This window comes from Stylophora pistillata, chromosome 3 (genome assembly GCF_964205215.1).
Source record: "Stylophora pistillata chromosome 3, jaStyPist1.2, whole genome shotgun sequence".
Lineage (NCBI taxonomy): Eukaryota > Metazoa > Cnidaria > Anthozoa > Scleractinia > Pocilloporidae > Stylophora > Stylophora pistillata.
This window is the reverse complement of record NC_142521.1, coordinates 30973351-30996315: the sequence shown is the minus strand read 5'-3', so window position 1 is coordinate 30996315 and position 22965 is coordinate 30973351. Positions and strand designations below refer to the sequence as shown.

Genomic DNA, 22965 nt, shown 5'->3' with positions numbered 1-22965 from the left:
AAAACTGAATCCAATGTTATACCAATCATCATCGTCAGCCATAATGGAAACACTTTACAAGTAAATACCGTCAACTGAGTCATGGCAAAGTGAGGGGAATATTGAGGCACCTGAGTCAAAGAAACTCGAAGGAAAATACCCTCCCTTTTGATTTTCCTACAATGCAATGTTATTTTGGAACATAACACGTCATTGCTATAGGTCTCCAAAAGTATAGTACAGAGACAACTGAAAGAGCAAAATTAATATTTGAAATCACCGATATTTGTTTCGTGGTTTTTGTACCGTTGATGTATGACCTGTAACTTTGACTACTAGTTTCTAATAAAATTCACAGAATGTTCTGCTAAATATCAAACCAACGGTAGTTTCAAAACTTGTTGAGAATTTTAGAAGTTTGCAGATTCAAGAATTTTTCTATTTTCAGTAAATGACATTGTCTTTAGAGCTCGAACGAACTGTTCCGTCGAAGGTCGTTGAACAAGACTCAAGACGCCAACACGAAAGGGCAACTGTATTTAACACCGAAATTCGATCTAAAATACAAAGAAACTACGTTGGTACTCGGCCTTACAAGAGAGTTCGGCCACAAGTGAGTGTGACATAAATTTTAATGAGTGTTTCCCAGCCATGGAGGCAGAAGGTAAACTTAAATCCTTTAGAGGAGATCCCTGGAACCACATAATTAACAATACAAGTGGATGGGGTGTCTAATGGGGACAGCAAAGCCTTCAACACTGCGCATACTGAAAATGTATATGTTGGAAATGAAAGTTATTAAATTGGATTGTGTTGGCCGTGAGGAAACATCTTTTGAGCTTAAATGTAAGGACAAAAAGGGGGCTTGAAGATGGAAAACCAGTTGAGAGCCGCATAAGGCTCACTGATACAAAAATAAAAAAATACGTCAGAATACTCTTAAGAGGTTGACTCCCACTGACGAGGAAGTTAATGTTGCCATTTACACCATGAGAACGAACATTATAGCAGTTCTTAACCATGGTGCCAAACATCAAGATACTGCTAAACAACACAGGCTCTGTCCTGCCGAAAAAGGAATCTTGGTGTAAACGACAACAGCAGATGGTGACATCAGGAAAATCCACCTATAAAGATGATAATTGTTTGCCTGAGGTATTCCTCAGAGGCCCACATTCATGACTTTCAGTGATCCAAGCTTCTGGAGAGGTGCCTTCGTGGGACTACTCAAAACCCTAAATAAGTGTCTCAACGCAATTGGCACGTTTCCCAAAGCATAAACATCATGGACCTAACGTGCTCCGTTCTGCTGCTGCCTCAGCTGTGTGCCTCCTCCACAAAGGAGCAGAATGTAGAATGAACAGAATGGAAAAACTCTTCATTCCTAGTGGAATGCACACAAGCCATTCCTTTCAGTAAAAGAATAATAAGCGCTTGCGAAAAGCCGAAACGCAAACCACCGCAAAGGAAAAGAAACGCAGCCAGGCAATGCAAATTGTTCGCACAAGAAGAGAGGAAGTCCTTCGAGAACTCGAAGGAGTGTTTTATGAGGCTGGATAATTCTGATTTGTTTCCTTTGGCCTCTAGAAACAAAAGTTGGATGATTTTCCGCTTATTAATACCATTGTTTATGACCAATTTTAATATGTAATCTTTTGCACACATGAAGTCGGTTTTCTCGAAACGATCAATGTTTCACCTTTGAGAAAAGATGTCTTAAAAAGGAATTAAGCTCAGTATTAACCTGAAATTTCGAAAGAGTTAGGTCTCATTGCTTGCGAGCTCTAGCGAGCAGCTTATCTTTACAATAACGAGAAAAAGCCAAAATTTGTCGGATGTAAGATCGGAGACATGCGCAGTCGATTACATTTTTTATATCGGGGATACTTGAGATGACATCATGTAGAATGCGTGTGGAAATATCGATCCATTTCGAGCAAAGCTCATTGAGGTAGATAATTCGACCACTGAGTTACATTTGCCCGTTGAGGCGAAGAAAAGCTTGCAATCATAGATTCAAAATGTGGATCACTCGTAGAAGCTAGCTAACCATTCAACAAAATATGGATCGCTCGTTATTTTACCATTCACTGCAAACTCAAATGACTGTTTAGGCTTTGTGAAAAATTCTGAGTCGATTTCATCCGTCTGGAGGGCATCCATTCGACCGTCAAGTCCGATTCTTTTTCAACCTTCGAGTCAAAAGAAACCTTCTCGAGCCCAATACTAAGTTGTTGTTTGCTGCATGACGTTGAACATTTCTCAAAATGTGTTGGTCTTGCCGAAAGGCCGTTAATTTGCGAGTTTTGAAGGTCAAAAGCTTGATTGTGATATATACAGCATAAAATATGGAGAGCACCGACAATGGTCGATGAATGCGGCTGACACCCTTTATCCTTGCTTTTCCTTTTGTTCAGCACTAACGAATACTTTCACAACTAACAAGCAGGCAATTGTTATTTTTAGAAATGTCACGTTGACTATTATAAGTGAATCAAATGGTTCATTTTATACTTTTTTTCCTCATACTAGTTTAGTTAACTACTATTAAAGGGGGAATTTTCCAAAAACTTGCTTTGCAAAAAATTGACCAATGATAATTCAGCCAAGTTTTTAGCATCTAACTTGAAATAACTCCTGTGTGATTCGAGGATTTTACAATTTTTAAATAATCACAGTTTATGAAATGACATAAAGTCTATTTTTATGTCAAATTTTGGGGGAAAAATCTTTGCTCAAGTATCTATAGGTCTTGCACTGCGGGTGGTATCTTTGAGAGCGAGGTACCAATTTCTTGTGTTGATACAGAACAAAAATAGGCCTGGTCAGACTCATTGACTCTTAAACATTTCAGCGATACATAGTTTGCCATGGTTTGAATCAAAACTAACTCTGCCACAATGGTTCAAAAAGTGTGCTTTTTTCAGGTGAATACACATGCTGATATAATAGTTTAAAGGGCTAAGATCATTAGACTATAAGCCAAGCCTCGGTGAAACACGCAACAATTACGCATTTTTCTATCCACGCAGCGGCTTTCTTCCCCATTTCCCCATCTCAAAATGTACGATTTCACCTCTTTGATTATCAAACACGCTAATTTGGGCAAGGCAGATGATAAACTTACGTTGGTGTTGAGACATAATTGCAGTTAGAGAAAAATGTTTTTCTGTCTTGTCATGAGCGTGGAATAAAGAAATACTTCTGAGTCCTCATGAGGAATCCAACTCCGGCCAGACCTTCGAATTCCGCTACAATGCTCTAGCCACAGAGACTCTACAGTTATCCATAGACATGGTTACTTGCAGATTCATAGGCGATGTACGTCCCGCATACAGCTGAGCTTCAGCAAGTTTCAAAGCCTTATATACTTAGAATAAGAAAGCTCGGTAATGAAATATAGAAAGATGTTTATTCTTCTTTTCATGAGTGTATGCACGTAGCACAGAGACAAAGAAAAATTTAGATTTCTTGTGACGAATCGAACCTCAGACTCGCTCTGATGCTCTACCACTGAGCCTTAGAGACCCTTTGGTTAGTCAACTGGTTGAAGTCATCAACGTTATTTCAAAATGAAAAAGTTTGTTTTAGAGATGAGTAAACTGGTCAGCGAAGGTTTCTAAGGAGAAAAAATCTCAATTTACTTAGAGGCTGTGGTAAGCGAACGAATTTCTTCATTTTAATGCCTGACTACTTAAAGTTTACAATATTTTAGTGAAAAGTCGCTAGACTCATATCTATGTTCATCTCCGAGACTCTTGAAAAGGAAGATTTCTGAAAACTACAATTTTCCAACGAAGTTCGTCCAACTTAACTAGAGTTCAGTTCTACGCGGAGAAACATGTCCGGCTTTGATCAGTTGTGCCAATCAATCACGTGTGAGAATTAGACTGTCAGAGATTGATATCATCGAGACAGATACAAATCTACCTCCCTTAATCTGATTTCACTCTAAGAGATTGGGATTAGAGGATGTTCCTACTTTCTTGTTCACCAACATCGAAACGTGTGCTCAGGGACCCTTCTACTCAAATTTTGAAAGTTTCCCCTACTTCACAAACCCGAGACCTTAGTTGAAGGTCTTTGGTCATACATTTTCTTCCGTTTGAATTCCGAAACCGATAACTATCTCGATTTTGAATGTGTCTAATGCAGATGGTATGCTTCTCGGGACCAGAAACCATCGACACACCAGGAGAAACGGGCCCCTGTAGTACGAAAGGACGTAAATAGCATTACTTTCAAACAACAATTTTAGCACCACCCGAGAGACTTTCTGGAGTTTTCAACTCAATCCTTAAGACTCATGGAGCTACATTGCAACTAAAGGAGGTGGGGAAGGGGGGCTTTGCTAATCAAACCTTTGAGGTTTATGTCGATTAATGGATTTCCTTGATTCATGTACTGAGTAATAAATCTCATGCGCGCACACTGGTTAGATTAAAAAAATATATATATATTTTAGGCTTCAGAAACAAGTTTCACTATTGTATTTAAGGATATCTTAATTACCAAAATCAAATGTTCCGTTTACTCCGACAGCTACCATAAAATACAAATTGATAATTGCAAATCCTTCTTAAGTGATCATTCGTCACGAAAACAGTTTTCAGAACGGCTCCACTTCAAAAGTGTCAAAGTAGTTAAAAAAAAATATAAAAAATGTGTTGCTTGAAAAGGCTAAAACAACGGAAAATAGCAAAGAAGAGGGTCTCAAAGAGATTAAACCGTTAGCCGTAAAAACGGCAAAAACTGGTGTCAAAATTGGTAAATTCGAACCGTTAGTCGTAAAAAATGCTTACCGTAATAAAAGGCCAAAATGTTAACCAAACTTTAGCCATAAAAGCCCTATTGAGACCCTCAATGGGTCAAAGTAATAAAAATTTGCGTCATCATATCCCTTTTTTGTTACGTCAAGAAAAAAAATTAAATCGAAGAAAGATCAGACCGCGAGTTCATCAGCTTACGATTATTTCTAGAAAACCTAACATCTGTAAAATTTGCGCAATTGACATTACTTCTCATCATAGCCTGGAAACCATTTTCTGATATACTAGTCCATTCGTCCAGTTAATCATAAAATAATTAAAAAATAAATCCTGAACCTTTTTTGACAAAATGTTTAAAATATTTAATCGATAACGAGTTCAATTGAGTAGTCGATCGCGTGGTGCCTCTAGTAGCACTAAAACACACTTCATTTAGTCAATCTACTGTAAAGAACTCTTTTCACAAAATTCCGATCTATAAAGTCTTTTCCTCTGGGCTCATAAAGAGATTTAAAAACTAAATCCCTATCCAGAAAATGGAAAAATGTTAAAAATTTCTCATCACGAGTTCAAATGAAAACTCGATCGTATAAATCCTTTAAAAGCGCTAAAACTCACTTAAGGAAAAAACTACGAAACTGCTTAGATTACTTTGGTCCATTTGAGTCTGTGTACAATCCAATCCTGATTTTGTCCCTGAAGTTTTTTCTCCATCGGTGTAGAGTCTCGTCTTTTCTTGAGCAAGTCTTTTTCCAACGTTCACAACCTACAAGGGAAAATTATTCAAACTCAAATTAGAAATTGGGAAAAGAAAAATTCACAAGTATTAAGAGCATCATGTAACACAATTTGCATAGCGTATCTACGCCGATACAAGTCCCATAGGATCGTAAGTCTTGGAATGAACAAAAATAAACTTCATAGAGTCGTTTAAGTGTTAGAATAATTGACAATAAACAAAGTCACACTTACATGTACTTCAGCCAAAGTCTAAACTTCAGAGGCGTCCGGTAAGTCCAGTGTGACGTCATCACCAACGAGTACAAATGGTGCCCAGTTCCGTACATTTCTGAGCTGTTCAATTTTTCTCATGCAACTCATAGCTTGCTGAAGAGCTTCACTGGCTCTCTTTCCTGCTGCAAGTTCTTTGTAGAAGTACTTCATGAATTCCATCGTGGCCTCGTCACCAAGCGCCCACAGAGCTACCAAAACAGAGCGAGCCCCGGCACCCAGAAATGATCGCGCTATGCCAATTACTCCTTCAGCTGCCTTGATTTCTCCTCGAGCGCTGTGACAGCAGCTTAGCACAACCAGCCTTGCCCGCAGGTGAGCATCTGACACATCCTTCATGGTGAGAAGATAATCTTCCTTTACAGGAGTCTGTGATTTGCGGTTTATTCGCGGTGCCAGGGCGATTTCTCCTGTCTCCATTCGGCCATGTGCTGCGATGTGCACCAGAGCAACTGACGAGAGCCGCCTCAATACCTCATCTTTTGTTGCCTTCTCTCTAATGAGTGGAGCAGAGCCGAGAATGTCACCGATCAGTTTTACTTCTTCTGCGGCATGTGGGAGCGGCACTAACCTCCTTCTTCCGTCAATACGAACTTCAACCAAACATGGATTCCCCACGAGTAACGCGCCAGTCTTATTGTGGAAGTCGTCTTTTGCATCAACAATCAACTTCAGAGTGGTCAAGGATGGAATGACACGAATTCTGAAAGACTCGCACAGATAATTTGAATTGGAGTCCATCAGTGCAGCAAAAGGGACCATGCATAATGAACGTTCGGGAACAAAGATAAGTTCATGGCCATTAATCAGGTCGGCAATAGGACCAATGATGATTTCATACAACTTTTGCAATGACTCCATTTGGGGAGACTCCGAAAGCTTATCAACTGCTCTTTCATTGGCCAGTTCGTCATGGCAGGGCTCAACATCGAGTGAGCGATTCTCGCATTTCACTAGCGAGAATCCGAAATTCTCATTGTTTAACTTTGCAATGAAGTTTTCGGTCAAGTAACCATCAGATCCATAATCGCAGATGTTGATTATTCTGAAGTGAACATCGTTACCGATCTGAACCCAGAAAAGCATTTGTTCATCAGTAAGTGTTAAGAAAACCAAGTTTGCGATCGATTGAGCACAACTCACAGGTAATTGGCAGACAGGCTTCTCAGGCAGGTATGACAAATAGCATGGTTCACCAGAGCCATACTCATAACTCACCAAATCGTTTAGAGCTTGAGCACGTGCTTGGTCAGCTACGAGTAGAGCCTCAACAACTTGACCTAAGTTCAAATGCAGTTCCCATAACTGTGCATATGCATCTTCACAGGAACTACGATAGGTAATCTTCCACTCATCTTCAAATTGCAGATCAGCTCTTAGCTCATTATACATCGTAACGCTGGACTGGTAGTACTTAAGCGAACTGAAAAGAGACCCTAGGCTTTTAGAGACAACTCCAAGGTTAAAAAGTGTTAAGGCTTGTCTAGCCCTGTTTCCCACTTTCTTTTCAACTGCTAGTGCAAGTTCGTGGTACTCCATTGCTCTTCGATCATCACCTAATGTATTGTAAGTACATCCGAGATGGGAATAAGAGTCCCCCTCCCCTTCCTTGTCGCCTACTTCTTTAGAAATTTGTAATGCAAGTTGTTGGTAATCGATAGCTTCCATAAATTTCCCTAGCTTGCCATAAGTACTACCGAGATAGCGATAACACGCTATCTCATTAGCTTTGTCTCTCACTACTTTGAAAATTTTTAAAGCAAGTTTATAGTGCTCCTCAGCTTGTATGAAAAATCCTAACCTACTATAAGCATGACCGAGACTGTAATGACTCATTCCCTCTGCCTCCTTGTCACCCACTTCTTTGGAAATTTGTAATGCAAGTTGTTGGTACTTCATATTTTTCTCATAATCTCCTAAATGACCACAATCATTAGAGAGGTTTTGATAACTCTTTCCCTCTAGAGCCTTATCGCCTACTTCTTTGAAAATTTCTACTGCAAGTTGTTGGTACTTGATAGCTTTTATATAATTTCCTAACTTACTATAAGTAGTACCGAGCTTGTAATAACTTTCTCCCTCTTTAGCCTTGTCTCCCACTTCTTTGAAATTTTCTAATGCAAGTTGTTCGTACTCGATAACTTTTGTCAGATTTCCTAACCCAAAATAAGATTTACCGAGATTTCTATAAGTGTTTCCCTCTTCAGCCTTGTCTCCCACTTCCTTGAAAATTTCTAATGCAAGTTGTTCGTACTCGATACCTTTTGTAAGATTTCCTAACCCAAAATAAGATTTACCGAGATTGTTATAAGTCTTTCCCTCACTAGCGTTGTCGCCCACCTCTTTGAAAATTTCTAATGCAAGCTGTTTGTACTCGATAGCTTTTGCAAAATTTCGTAACTCATAATAGGCAATCCCGAGACCGCTATAACTATATCCCTCTCTATCCCTGACGCCCACTTCTTTGGAAATTTCTAATGCAAGTTGTTGGTACTCGATAGCTTTTATATAATTTCCTAATTTAATATAAGCATTACCGAGACTTGTATAGCTTCTTCCCTCTCCAGCCTTGTCGCCCACTCCTTGGAAAGTTTCTAACGCAAGTTTTAGGTACTCGATAGCTTTTTTACAATTCCCTAACTCAGTGTAGGCTTTAGCGAGATTGTAACAACAATTTCCCTCACCGCTAGCCTTGTCGCCCACTCCTTGAGAAGTTTCTAATGCAAGCTGCATGTACTCGATAGCTTTTATACAATTTCCTAACTTAGCATAAGCAATACCGAGAAAGTTATAACTTTCTCCCTCCATAGCCTTGTATCCCACTTCTTTGAAAATTTCTGATGCAAGCTGTTTGTACTCGATAGTTTTTGTAAAATTTCCTAACTCATCATAAGAATTACCGAGATTGTAATAACTTATTCCCTCACCAGCCTTGTCGCCCACTTCTCTGAAAATTTCTAATGCAAGCTGTTTGTACTCAATCGCTTTTGTAAAATTTCGTAACTCATAATAGGCAATCCCGAGATCGCTATAGCTACATCCCTCGCAAGCTTTGCTGCCCAATTCTTTGAAAAGGTTTATTGCACGTTTGTAGCACTCAATGGCTCTTCCATAGTATTTACGGTCGTGATAGGCCGAACCAATTTTATAGTAAGCGTTGCTCTCCCCATGTTTGTTTCTGGTTGCTTTGGCAATTTGTAGAAGCCGTTTGAGACGGATGACATCTTGGGTATCGTCTGGACAGGGTTCATCTTTATACAAGACATTATGTATTTCCTAAAATTTTGCGAAACTTCGTAAGAATTTTTAGAGCTTTTTTGAGCGTAATCATGATATTCATCAAGTTCCGGGGTCAAAATACTTAAGTCTTTTGTTTCTATAAGTGAGGTTCTCAATAGGGTCGAGCGCTGGACGTAAAAAACAAAATAAAAAAGTGAAAGACAAAAAGAAAAGTTTGAGTGCCACTAACCTCCAAAAATGTTTTTCTATACAAAAGAAACATCCTTATTTTATTCATCTTCACGGTGAAAGAATTTTCATAGTCGAATAAAACCCCGCAATTCTACATGCAGTCAAAGCTCAATTTTTTGCGTTAACAACCATGTATTTTGGGACCTGGGTCGGGGACGGCTGTCATGGGTTACCAAGACAGGAAATCCATTTGGAAAATTTCCCGCCTTTCTTCGAACATCGAGGACCTTCCACAAAGCGCCTAAAGAGAGCCATGTCATCGAGAGACTCAGACTCAGACTCAGACATTGGCCATATGACTCCGAGGCATCCGAAGCTTCTAGACTTTTAATCGATCAGAATATGACGCGAAGATGGAGGAAATCGTCTGTTGTCGGAAGCGAAGTTTAAATGAGATGGAGTCAGGAGATTCTAACACTACTTAGAAAGAACTCTATCCCACTCTTACAAGCTAATCTCGAGAAGGGCACATGCCCGAAAAGCCTTTCCTTTTTTTAAAGGCCCACACTTACGCTTAAAATTCGATCTTAATATGTTAGCTATTTGCCGTTAATGAACTTCCAGTACCCCAAAATCACACACAGTACGCTTGGGCCGCCTCTGGATATCTAAGCACGGTTAGAAAGAAGGTAGCGCGTGACCTCGTTGGAGTGCTGAGGAAATTTCGCCACAGACGTGCACGTTAAAGCCAGAACGATAAATGTAATAAAACTTTCAAAGTACGTAGAATCAGTGGCCATAGATTGAATCCATTTAAAAGCGCGTGATGTAAACAAATATTAGCCATGGAATCGAAAGCTAAACTGAACGAGGTCGACAGGATTCTTGTAAATTTGAGAGCAAAAAAGGATCATGAGAAAAGGTGAATCTTGTGCGTGTGTATTCTCTGCCTCCTCAGAAACGAACAAGTGTGAAACATAACTCAAATGAAATTAAAACGGCCGGTGATCGCAAAGGAAAACGGAGTCAAAGGTAGAAGGATAAAAGATTGAGTCACGCAAGCAGCACATCAGGAACCCATCAAATGAACAGCCGGACAGATGAACAAATTCGCGGCCGATAAATCTGCCTCAGAAATTACGTTCTCGGACACAAATGAAAAAGTGTGAAAAGGAGAGAGACTGACAGGGAATCAACTCTTGACGTACAAACGCATCACAAAGAGACAGAGACCCTCCAATACACGAATTTTTTTCGCGGCATCCTTTAGGCAAAGAAAGGATTCGCAAAAAGAGAAGCGCCACGCTTCATAAGAACAACTTTTCTCACGCTCCACGTCTGATAAAAATATACAGATCTCTAAAATACACGGCTCGAGGAATAGAGGATACCCAGATGATATTTTGGACACATATATCTCTAAAGTTAATTTTACTGGTAGACTGAAGGTCGCTCAAAAACAAAGATTGAAGAAGATATTGCCTTTTGTAATACAATATCGTTTCGTTTTACCAAACCTCAAAAATACAGTAATAGAGAAATGGCACCCATTTTAGGATCTTTGAAAACTCGTGAAAGTTAACTAAAATAGGATCGACATTAATATATATATATTTTTTGTTGTTGTTGTTGTCGTCAATAAGCCAAGGAAATTTATTGTAGCGAAAAAACTTTTGGAGTTAATGGCACTTTAACCGTAAAAATTTTTATTTTAATTACAACGGAAAGAATTTAACTGGCGGCCGTAAAATGTGGCAAAATTTTAATTGTTAGACGTAGAATTATCACCCCGTTGAGACCCTCACAAATTACTTTGAAGTTTGGCTTTTATTGCTAGGATTGAATGTAATTCATTTGCCATTCACTTGAAACTCTACACGGTGTTTTCTCTGGAATTTTGTAAATATCAATTTCCAGTCCAAAGTCATCGCAGGATACTTATCAGTTTCTTTTCTATATTCCTTTCAACGCGGTGGGAATGTTTTAAACTTAAAACCCTTAGAAAAGAGCTACGCTATTCGTATTTGTTTTTCACACTTACTTGATTTTCCTCTGAGGGATTTCTTAAGCCTCCCATAACTTCTTTGTGCTCTGTTTCTTGCGCTGCATCATTCAGCTCACCATAAGCCTGCACACTGGCCCCTAGATAGAAACTTACTCACTGAGCCGAGAGAAATTTATTTAAAGACAGAAACGGATATACGGAGAAAACTTTAAGTGTTATTGATCAATGGTGTGACTCTTTAATAGAGACTCGAAGTAATATTCCCTTTTTTTATATCTTCCAAGCAAATGATTTCAATGTCCAACTCCAAGTTATGATCCATGTCTAGTTTCTTTTTTTTTCTGAATTTGATGGAACTTGGACTTCCTCACCGTCTAAATGAGCGTGGGAACAATTTTAGTCCCAAAATGAGGCAAAAATCATGTTTTATTCCCGATCTAGGCTTCTGTAATGCGTGATATGTTCAAGTGGTTTTCACCTAAACCCCACTATCCTTTACCTAAGAGGTCTACAACTTACACAGAAGTAAGCCGGTAAAGACCATGCGCTCTTCTATGATGACCATCACCGGAAAACAAGGAATAGTATTGCGGGACTAGTTCTTGATCAAAGCTCCCCGCTCCGTTCCAAGTCTTAAAACATTGTTATCTTTTAATTTTTTAGATTGGAGCCACCGAAAAAAGAAAGTTTTAAAATCATTACCGCGCATTTATGGTAAAATACTTTGAAAATTCTAGTATCTTTTTCCAAGTTTGACCGAGTTGAAAAACACCATCTTTACCTTTTATCACCAGGTTTGAAATTTACTATCTTTATTTCGATCGTTACACCGTTAGTATTGAATGAAAACTCCAATCCGTGCCATATACAAAATATTTCGGCGGAATCACATGAGCTAGCTAGTTTGACAAAAGAGTTTTTAGGAGAGTCCGAATTATTATGGCTCTTTCTCTGTTTCATCACTCACTAAGAATGCATCTTCTCTCGGTGACCTCATTTGTGATAATGGTAGAATACAATCATTTCATAGTTTTTCCTACCTGATGAACTGGCGTCATGATCATCCAGCTTCAGCTCAAATAGCTTCGAAGTACCTTTAACAACCTCTGTGGCTGGCATGGAGTACAAGGTAAAGCACATTAGCACATTTGAGGACAACATTTGAATAGTTAGGTAACACTTTCTAATTTATAAATGCTTATGCAGGGCCACTGAAAAAGAAGAAGCAAGTACGGTTTCTGGAGTATAGTTTTTCAGTTAGACGGCCTACGAAATACTGTCTTGATGTTCACGATCATACGAAAGCACCAAATTAATATTTCAATTTTGGCAATTTACGACTGCTTTTTCCGTAAGTTTGATAGGATGGCCACTATACCACATGTCGCGTAAAGCTCAGTGTCAGAGGCCCACTTGAAAACCATAATCTCTCAGTTGTGTTAGCAAAAGAATACTCTAATTTGGTGGTTTATCCTCACCTGGTGAAGTGTTCTTCTGAACGTCGAGTTTGTCCTCCGCTGATATCGATGTGACTTGAGAATCTGCTGTGGCTGAAACACGAGGAAGCAATTTGGTAAATACGTCTTCTAGGATTGTATCCCCACCCTTTCATGTTCATGAAGCCTGCAAAACTAAAATATTCTGATTTTAGTCTGGAAACTGTTCTACTGATTTGATAGCTCTGCCAAATCATGATAACCGAATACGCCGCTCTCATTTGCTAAGAAGCATCGCCAATCATTTTGTTTACTAGGCTTAAGATACCATTTTCCATTCCAAGAGCACACAAATAAATCAATCTTAGTATTATGCAGGGTGCCTGTTACATACAACCCAATCAATGGCCCACCTGCTTCTATTCTCCCACAACGATAGCTTGGTAGCACGTTACGTTAATATATGGTTGTCTAGGGATTAAGATTTTTGGAATAAGGATTTCAGATGGTAACTCGGAAAGTGGCTGTGGGCATTCTTAGACGGGTCGTAGACTACGAGGAGCCAGTATCCACCTGACAAAGAGCAAGCTCCGCTTACTGCTTTACTTCAATCAAACCTTCTTTTTACCTGTGGTTTTTTTCTCACCTGAAAAAGTATTGGCACCAAGACTTTCTATTTGTCCGTCAGGTGAGGGTTCTTTATCATCAGCCATATCTGAAAACGATACAGAATGAGTAAAGAGTAAGTTAAAAGAGCGTTTCATGTCACCAAATGTCGACTCCTTCATTCCCATCACAAAAAAAAGTTTGTAACACAAAAAGATTCTGCAAACATATACAATTTTAACAACGTGCAGGACATTTGCCATATAGATCTGCTCTATTGGCCTTCATACCACGAGTGTCTTACAGCTCAGTGATGGAAGTTCTCTCATTGGGAAACATTCCGAATGTCTCTTTTCCAACTATTTGTGTGTCACTCATTAGAAAAACATCATGTTTCAGTTGTCTTAACGAGTAGAACACACTAATCTTTTACAGTTTTTCTCACCTGATGAAGTGATTTCATGAATGCTAAGTTTCTTCTCGCCTGAAATGGACGCAACTTGAGGATCTTCAATGGCTGAAATATCAAGACAAAAATTCATTTAGATGGCATTGATGAACCTTAAGGTTTTGCTACTACCTGCTGAATTCATGAGACCTAGTATAATGAAACGTTATAGTCTTTTTTTAGAAGAAATCTAGCGGAAGTTAAATTCCTACACAGTCAGCAGGTACGGGCCTTTGATTTTGGGCTGTACCATCAGGTTGAAGTTTCATTCCAGAGGAAGAAGAGGTTAATTCTTGTTTCCTGATTGCCTCTCGTTTGACGCTATAAATCCTCAAACTTTCCGAGGGCTAATTCTCCTCAAATGTCACAAAAAATATTTCATTCTTGGCTACCTCTATAATTGATTTGGTCTAAAGCCAAATTTCTTCAGCAGCACATGAATATTTCTGTAAAATATTTTTCTTTTTTCGTTCTGTTTTTTCTCACCTGTTGACAGTTTTTCATCAGTACCGTCATTCCCTTCTTGTGATGTCACATCATGTTTAACCGGATCTGAGAATGAAGCTGAATGTGTCAGATACTCAAAAACTACCTATTGCGCGTCACTTAAATCTAGTACCATAAATCTCTTAAAGCCCAGAGAGGGAGCTTTTACTCGCGTAGAAGCACTCAGAATTTCTTTTGTAAATGCGAGTAACTGTGTGTCACTTGGTGGAAAAACATCATCCCTCAGTTGTAACTTTGGTAGAAAATCACCATCTCGTAGTTTTTCTCACTTGATGAGATGTTTTTATCAACGTCCAGTTTAGCCTCAACAAATAACGAAAGAAAAAGAAAGTGGCTCCTCATACCAACTTCAGTCTCTCCGTAAGGCATCAAAGCCGGAAATGCTTTGGATATTTATGACAATTTTTCTTTATATTTCACTCTTTCTAACCTGTACATGTATTTTGACTAATTCCTAGTTTTCCTTCAGGTGATAGGACTTCATTTTCAGTCGCGTCTGATGAATTTTTGTTATGAACATCCGCATTTTCCTCATCCAAAACTGATTTCACTTGAGGATCTTCAGTAGCTAAAATACAGAAAACAAGTCTCTCTTATTTCACGTTACGGAAATATTTTTTGTTCATGAAGGCTGTTGAATTGAACGTTAGTTAGTATCTGTCATGGAAACTGTCCTGTCTGATGTTTTCTGCATTTCTCGAGTTTTGAAATCTTTTACATTGACAAGATGTCGAAGCTAATTGCCTTAATTTAGAGCAAAGCAAGTTTCTTTTTTTTTTTTTTGGCCACTCCAGAGAATTTGAATGATGTTTTCGTCTTTGTAGCGTTTTAAAAAGTGCAAGAAAAATCATTTAACAGGATTAAGCTTTTAGTGAGCGATCCAAAAAGTGAGTTATAAGACAGGACGCAGACTATCTCGGTGAAATCTAATATCCAATCACAATTCCGCTCAAAAGGCGAAAGATTTGCGATGAAGATAATGATACACGGACACATTTAAAGGCAATTTTTCCCTTATTTTCTTTCTCACCTGTAGAAGTATTGTCACCAGTTCCTGGTATTTCATCAGGTGATGGAACTTTACCTTCAGCCACATCTGAAAACAAAAAGAGTGAAATTAAGGTTGGATTTACGTCATTGCAGTTGTACATATCCATGACAACATATTGGAAAACAATATATTCTATATACAAGGCTAAAAGATTCTTTTTTTAGCCTTGTATATAGAATATACTTTATTAAGCGAACATTATGGACATTGGAAAACAACTTGTTTAGTTTTTTTTTTTTTCTGTTTTTTTTTTTTTTTTTTTTGCTTTTTTTTTTCGGCGAATAAGTTTGAGTAAAATAAGATATTTTTCTTTATTGGACTGTTGTTTACTCAGTAACTTTATCTTTAAACTTAACCATCAGTCATAGGATACTGTTTTTCATTTCATTATTTCAAACTATTTGATGAAGTAACTGTTCACATTGCGGTTTTTATGTACAAATTTAAAAACCAACTTCCTCCCATTAATTGTAATGTTTTTTTCACTTCAGTCAAAGCAACCCATAATTATAATACAAGGCTTTTCTCTAGAATGACTTATGCTCTGCCAAAGACAGGAACAAACTATGGTATTTTTAATATTAGATATCAAGGCGCTAAGGTTTGGAATGCAATCAGTGATGACATTAAGCTTCTATCACTTAAACAATTTAAGAAAAAGTTAAAATCAAGTATTCTTGCAAGTTACTAACTGACTTATTATACTATACATTTTCTTTCTTCCGTTAGTTAATATGCCTATACATACTGTATTTTCCTGCTTATTTTCACTAATTTGTATTTTTAGCTTGTAACTATTTTTTGTCTGTGTGTTTCTGTGTTGTTGTATGTGTTACTTAAAGAAGTCTCAAGTACCTGACACCGTTAGTCATTACAGTATTTAAAATCCTAAGGATGGCTGCTCAATTCTATTAGCCTGGTTCCGGTTGTTCAAAGGGCGGATAGCGCTATCCAACGGATAAATCGCTATCCAGCGGATAAGTGTTACCAAAACGTACTGCGCTATCCACCGGATAGAGGTTTATCCAGTGTATAGCGTTATCCATCCTTCGAATAACCGGGGCCTGGTGGTTATTTTGGGCAGCCATGCACTTTATTTTATTTGATTTATTACTTTTTGTAATGTAAATTTAATTTAATTCAGGGTGCAAGTAAAGGTTGTTGTTGTTGTTGTTGTTGTACGCAAGAGAATACGAGCATTTCAATCTCAGCTACATGCAAGATGTTTGTCAGTTACATAAATCTGATGGTCATTGTACCACGAGTCTCCACAGTTTGGTAAGGGAGGTTCGACTCCTGTTGGGAGCGTTTGCAGACTCTCTTTTTTGATTCTACGCGTGTTCTTTATTTTAAAACACCGTGCCCTAGAGGTGTTGATAGTAGAAATCTATCATGTCTCACCTGATAAAGTAACGCTTTGGACGTCCAGTTTCTCCTCAACTGAAATCGACGTAGCTTGGCTATCTTCTGCGGCTGAAATACATAGATACCATGTAAGTTATAATTCTCTCATGAAGTCTGCTAAAAGAATTGAAATTTTCGTGGTTTCCGCTTAGAAAACCGTCTTAATTTTACTCGGGGTTTGAACGTAGGCCAAAACAGTCAGTTTCCTTTTGTTAAAACAAGGAGAGGAGTAAAGATTTCCTGCTTCCTGTTTTTCTAGTCTTTTTAACCTATGCATTCTTAAGGGCTTCTCGTTTGCTTCTGCTGAAATTTCGGCGTTATATTAAGATAATAAACCCTTAGTGTATCCTTACTTTAAAAGATCTTAATAGCTTAATAGCATCATAAAAACGTGTGAATAACTCATACACTGATCATTCTCCGTAGGGAAAGGCCTAAAAGTTCTTAGATAGCGAGCCGCGGAAAGCGAGCAAGAAACGCAGGCTTTAAACATCCTATCAAGCGTCAGTAGTCACGTCATGTTTATGGTTTTGGTTCTGGAATTGTTGACTGACATAAAAAATCCCGAAAAACAACATTACAAGCTACTACTTTCCATCCCATTATCTAACATTCCAATCCCAGCTGTATACAAGATTTTTTTTGTCATTTGTCGCCTACATAAATCTGACTTAATGGCCTCTGTACCACGAGTTCATCACAGTTCGGAGATTTGAGAGCATGCGCAGTTTCTCTTCTCTAAGTATGTGTGTTCCTTAATGAAAGCACTCACTTACAGGTGAGATAAGAGTAGAGTACTATTATTTTCTTACCTGGCGATATGCTGCTTTGGACGTCCAGTTCATTCTCAACCGAAACAGAGGTAACTTGATCATCAACTGATATCAATGCAACTTGAGGATCCTCCATGGCTGAAATCAGTACAAAGAACGAGACATCTTTTAAATTTGCGCTGATTAAATTTTATTATGTTTCCAATCATAGCAGTTGGTAGGATGTTTGATCCATAAATCTGATTTCTTAGCCTTCATATAACGAACCTCCGACTCAGTGATGAAGGTTTGTCTGCTGTGGGGAACATTCGGAATTTCTCTTCTTGACTATGTGCGTGTTACTCAAAAGAATAAAAAACGTCATCTTTCAGTAGTTTTAACAATACAACACCACCCTTTAATAGTTTTTCTCACCTGGTGAAGTATTTATGTTAATGTTCAGTTTCTCTCCTTCGGAAACTGATGGAACATGAGGATCGTCTGTGTCTGAAATACCACGAAAGGTTCATATCAGTTAGTTTGCGTCGATGAAACTTAAGTTTTTGTTACTCCTTATGATTTTTGGAAGACTTCTCCATTAAAATTTATGGTTTTTGTTTGAAAGCCTAACGAATATCAAGTTCGTAAACGGTATGCAGGCTCGATGGCACAGGCCTTTAACTTCGGGCCTCATTGCAAGTTTGATATTCCAGTTCATAGAAAGTGCCGGGCCTGGTTCCTTGTGCCATGATTTCCTTCCTCTTTTGATGGCATACATTGATTTCTTAAGCTTTTGTAGCCTTCTTTAAACATCCCCCCCCCCTAGTTTTACACTGGTAGAAAACCATCATTTGATATTTTTTGTCACCTGATGAGTTCTTGTTATAAGCATCCTTTTTTTCCTCGACCGATCCTGTCGTAACTTGGCCGGCATCTTTAGTGGCTGAAATATAAGAAAACAACTACCTCTTAGTTGGCGTTGTTGAAACATTTCGAGGTCATTGAGGTTGTTGAACTGAATTTTCTGAGTTTCTGTCACGGAAACTGTCCTGTCTGATGTTTTCTGCATTTCTCGAGTTTTGAAATCTTTACATTGACAAGGTGTCGAAAGGTAATTCTCTTAATTTAAAGCAAAGCAAGTTTTTTTTTTTTGGCCACTCCAGAGAATTTTGAATAACATTTTCTTCTTGGTAACGTTCTAAAAAAGTGCAAGAGTAATAATTTCAGTTATTGGGTAAAGCTTTTCGCAAGCGACCTTAAAGGTGACTTCTAAGACAAGCCACAGTAATAGGCGTCAGTGACCCCTAATATTAAATCAAAGGCTCAAAGAGCGAAAGATTTGCGATGGAGATAATGATACAGACACCTTCGTAGACAGTTTTTAAATTTATTTTTTTCTCACCTGTAGACATACTGTCACCAGTTCCTAGTTTTTCATCAGGTGATGGAATTTAATCTTCAGCCAGATATGAAAACAAAGAGTGAAATTAAGGCTGAATTTACGTCATTGCAGTGGTACATTTTCATGACAACACAATGGAAAACAACTTATTTAGCTTTTTTTTTCGCGTTATTCTTTTTTTATTTTTTGGCCAATAAGTTGAGCAATAGAAAATATAAATTTTTTTATGAGAGTTTTTTGCTCAGTAACGTCACCTTTAACTTTAACCACCAGCCATAAGATACTGTTTTCCATTTCATGATCACCCAAAGCCCAGTTACATGAATCTGATTAAATGGCCATCATACCACAAGTCTCCCATAGTTTAGTGTGGAAAAGTTCGACTCCTCAGTGTTGGTAGCATTCGCAACCTCTTTTTATTTTAGTACAGGCGTGTTCCTTACTTTAAAACACCATTCTTTAGAGGTGATGATAGGAGAAGTCTATCATGTCTCACCTGATGAAATGATGCTTTGGACGTCCAGTTTCTCCTCGACGGAAACCGACGTAGCTTGACCATCCTCTGTGGCTGAAATACATAGATACCATATGAGTTAATTAGTCTCTTATGAAGTCTCCTAAAATATTGAAATTTTCGTGGTTTTCGTTGACAAAACCGTCTTTACAGTCTGAAGGTTCATGGGAAGCCAAGACAATCAATTTTGAGTGGCAACAAGAACAAGTAAAGATTTCCTGTTTTCTGCTTTTCTTGTCTTTTTAACCTATGCATTCTTAAAGACTGCTTGCTTGCTTCTGCTGAAAAATCGGCGTTATATCAAGATAATCAGCCCTTTGTGTATCCTTACTTAAAGAGATTTTAGTAGCTTAATAGCATTATAAAAAATTTAGAATAATTCATATGCTGATCGGCTTTGGTAGTGAAAGGCGCTGGAGCTCTTGGAGAGTGGCCCCCAGGAAAGAGGGCTCTTAGACAGGTTAGAAACATCCCCTCAAGCGTCAGTGGTCACCTTCATGTTTTCAAATTTCGAAATCTTGGGAAAAAGATAGTTTTAAATCTTTTACTTGGAGGCTTTAAGGAGGAAAATATTTGTAATTTAATTTTTTTCTCACCTGAAGACGTATCGTCACCAATGCCTCGTTGCCCTTCAGGTGATTTGATTTTATCTTCAGCCATATCTGAAATAAAGCAGGATGACATAATGGTAGTCAAATAGAGTGTGAATAAATGTTTCTCATGAGAAAAATTTCCCTGAAATGTATATTCAGCATCCAAAAACAAAATCACCCAGCAAAAGAGGACACGTGATCAGGACGTGAGCCAGGAGACCTGGAGCTGGTTGACAGATTAGGCGCATATTTGTTAATTTCCCAAAAAAAAAATTATCCGCAGCAAGAATCTTATATTTGTAAATTGCGGTTTCTATGAAGTCCCATTGCACAACTAAGAAATTCTTTGTGATGGAGACCAGAATAACAAAAACAATTGCTCACAGAAACGAGGCAAACTAAGAAAGGAATATTAGTTTTGTATTTTCGTCTGAAGTCTTTTTGTTAAGCCTCGACATCATGTTTTCGACCCAGTTTTCCTTGCCCAAAAACATGCACATTGCAGGCAAGCTTACAGCGGCTGACAGGGTGAAAAGTATAATCAGTATCTAGACAATATGAAATACTCACCTCAGTAACACAGGGTGTAGAGAGAGGATTTCATCCATCAACGAGAAGATTCTGATGACTTGATAATCTAAAAGGAAATACAAAATAATTAGTTTAGAAAGATTCGCTTCTTCTTCAATGTATGCATCGTTGAACTACCCATTCAGAATATATTTAAAAAAAAAAAACAGGCCCAGGTGATCAAGAACGAAAAAGGGTGTGGACAAACCGTGCGACATGCTGGGAGAGCATGCTACATGAGAAATTCTTGTTTGTATCGGTCGGCTAGTGGCACCAAGCTAGTATCTGGGAGAGAACGGATTCGAAAACTGTCATAGCCTGAATTTTTTTCAAGCTTCGTTTTTCGCTCTTTGTTTGATTGAAACTTACATTCGAAGATGCTCTATGTTTGTAGTCTACAGAACTCGCACAATCCTTTCCTTTCAGTTAATCAGATTAAAAAATTTAACCAATAGATACTTCATCACGGCAATTCCCGGGCATCAGGAAGTTTCTTCATTTTAACGGTTTCCAAAGAGAGAATATATTTTATGAAATATGATTTTCAAAAACAATAACGAGAAACATTGTGTAGTTTTAAACTTATATCGATCATCTCCCTCTGATTCGCTTCGATTTGGTCACGGAAATGATTTTTTTCCGACGGCCTATGAAGCGAAGCAGGATCTGCAAATTTATTTTAGACAATAAAACATATCATGAATTCTCTCGCTCTCAAATTGGCTGAAGTTAGCCTGTATCTTTTGTCCGAAATTTCCATCATCATAACCACTATGGCTGCTGTTAAGTTGCCCCATAGTTGTGTGATCTGATTAAGAGTCCTTACCCCGTAAAATCATTAGGAAAAAAATGTTTATGGGCAAAATATTTGGACGAATGGCAAACTTGGGAATGTGTACTCGATCTGTTTTATAGATCAAAGCCAATAGGCGAGAAAGTGGACGTTGTTACGAAGTCATTTACTGTTTATTTCATCTTTTTGCTATCACTTTCAGCGACAAGTCAAAGTCTATTTCGAACATGATAGCGACTTACGCGAAAATTAGCATTCGCGCAAAATTGGCAAAGATCGAAAAAATTGAACTTATCTTTGGAGTATAGTTGAACGTGATAGATCACAAACGCTGTGCATTCCATTCCGCATCACGACCACATCAAAACTTGTTTGGCCTAATTTTTTTCAACTTAATTTCTTACTGATATTGAACCTATCAATAGTTTAGTTTCAATTTTCTCTGTGTCGAGTTCAGTACGAGAAAATAAAGGAACTTTGGCAATATTACAGGACATGATTTTGAGAGTATCAAACTACTGGAGGACATAATAAAAATTTTGGCATTTCTTGCCAAATGAATCAATAGTTACCAAATACAAAAGTGCGAAGAAAATAATGCAAACAAACACAGAAATCACTTCAGCTTGAGAAGACTCTCGTATAATTGGAAGAAAAACAAAAATGTTAATTAAGCCGATATCAGAAATTAAACGTGAGCCTTACCGAATTTTTTATTGAACTAGCGAAAGTTTCGAGCAAACGATTGTTCGAGTTATCGGGAGAGGAAATCGGAATACGAGATTATCCATTTCTTACATCTAATATTGGAAAAGGTACAAATTGCAAAGGAGACAAATTATGAAGGACATCATTACCATAAGTATAACAAAAAAAAATCTGTTATTAATAAACAAACACTCCTATTGACACACGACTCTTACCTCAGAAGTTTCGGTTGGAAGTTTGTCTTGCTTTCTTGACACCAACTCTACATGAAAAGTCTCCTTGCTGTTTCCAAGGTGTAACCACTAAAGTGTCACGGCTTAGTCGCACGATAAAAGTCGAAGAAGTTCAACGGCACTTTATACTGTTTCCCTCGGTTAAAAATAAAATTTTGAGGAGTGTATGCATGTTTCTGTTTCTGTGTTTTTCTAGGTAACTACTTCAGTTTCGCAGGCAGTTTTAGTTTTTGTTCGTGAAGATCAGATCATTACTCATGTACACCTACGAAATCGAGACAACTGGCCCCGTACGCGACCCTGTCAACTTTAATAGCCACTGACTATCTCATTCTGTCAGAAAAATAAATTGTAATTTTGTTCCTAGTTTCTACTTCATACACATTCATACTCGGTGTTATATCACCTCGCTCTGGCACTTGAATCACAGGCTTCACGATTACTAGTCGAGAACTTCGGAGTTATATGCAAAATAATCATAGCGGTTAAATAAAGAGTCATGAATTTTCTTGCTTTTAAGGTTATGAAATGTAGCTAAAACATGAATCACGAATATCGGAAAAAAAAACATTTTCATGAGTCATGGATCATTGGCCTAAAAAAGGCAGGAATCACGTATCTCGCCAAGCGCTGGATATTTTCAGTGTACATGTTCATTTTTTGGTTTCTCACATCAGATTCGTGATCCGCTCACGATTGTTACGACTTAATTCAACGTCATGCCAGATTCAATTTCATTTTCCTCCTTCTTTGGGTATGGTAAAGAATTAAAG

At 38.0% G+C, this 22965-nt stretch overlaps 1 protein-coding gene across 1 annotated transcript; it reads right to left on the bottom strand.

The window, feature by feature from the left end:
* Positions 1-4414: 4414 nt before the first annotated feature.
* On the bottom strand, positions 4415-22321 carry LOC111323372 (uncharacterized). The gene is made up of 19 exons (XM_088753507.1): positions 22175-22321; positions 20459-20525; positions 19892-19957; positions 19278-19349; positions 18782-18835; positions 18248-18322; positions 17815-17886; positions 17440-17538; positions 16625-16696; positions 15203-15268; positions 14603-14740; positions 14152-14217; positions 13663-13734; positions 13258-13326; positions 12654-12725; positions 12216-12287; positions 11212-11312; positions 5721-9035; positions 4415-5514 (listed from the first exon to the last, which is right to left on the bottom strand). The coding sequence occupies exons 5-18, from the start codon at positions 18789-18791 to the stop codon at positions 5739-5741; spliced, it is 4281 nt and encodes a 1426-aa protein (XP_088609633.1). The 5' UTR covers positions 18792-18835; positions 19278-19349; positions 19892-19957; positions 20459-20525; positions 22175-22321; the 3' UTR covers positions 4415-5514; positions 5721-5738.
* Positions 22322-22965: the final 644 nt, after the last annotated feature.

Coding starts and splice junctions, on each gene's coding strand:
- LOC111323372 (XM_088753507.1), bottom strand. Junction 17,539..17,814: donor TAACATAAATACTTCACCAG/GTGAGAAAAACT, acceptor TACTGATTTCAG/CCATGGAGGATCCTCAAGTT. Junction 15,269..16,624: donor CCAAAGCGTTACTTTATCAG/GTGAGACATGAT, acceptor TTTTGTTTTCAG/ATGTGGCTGAAGGTAAAGTT.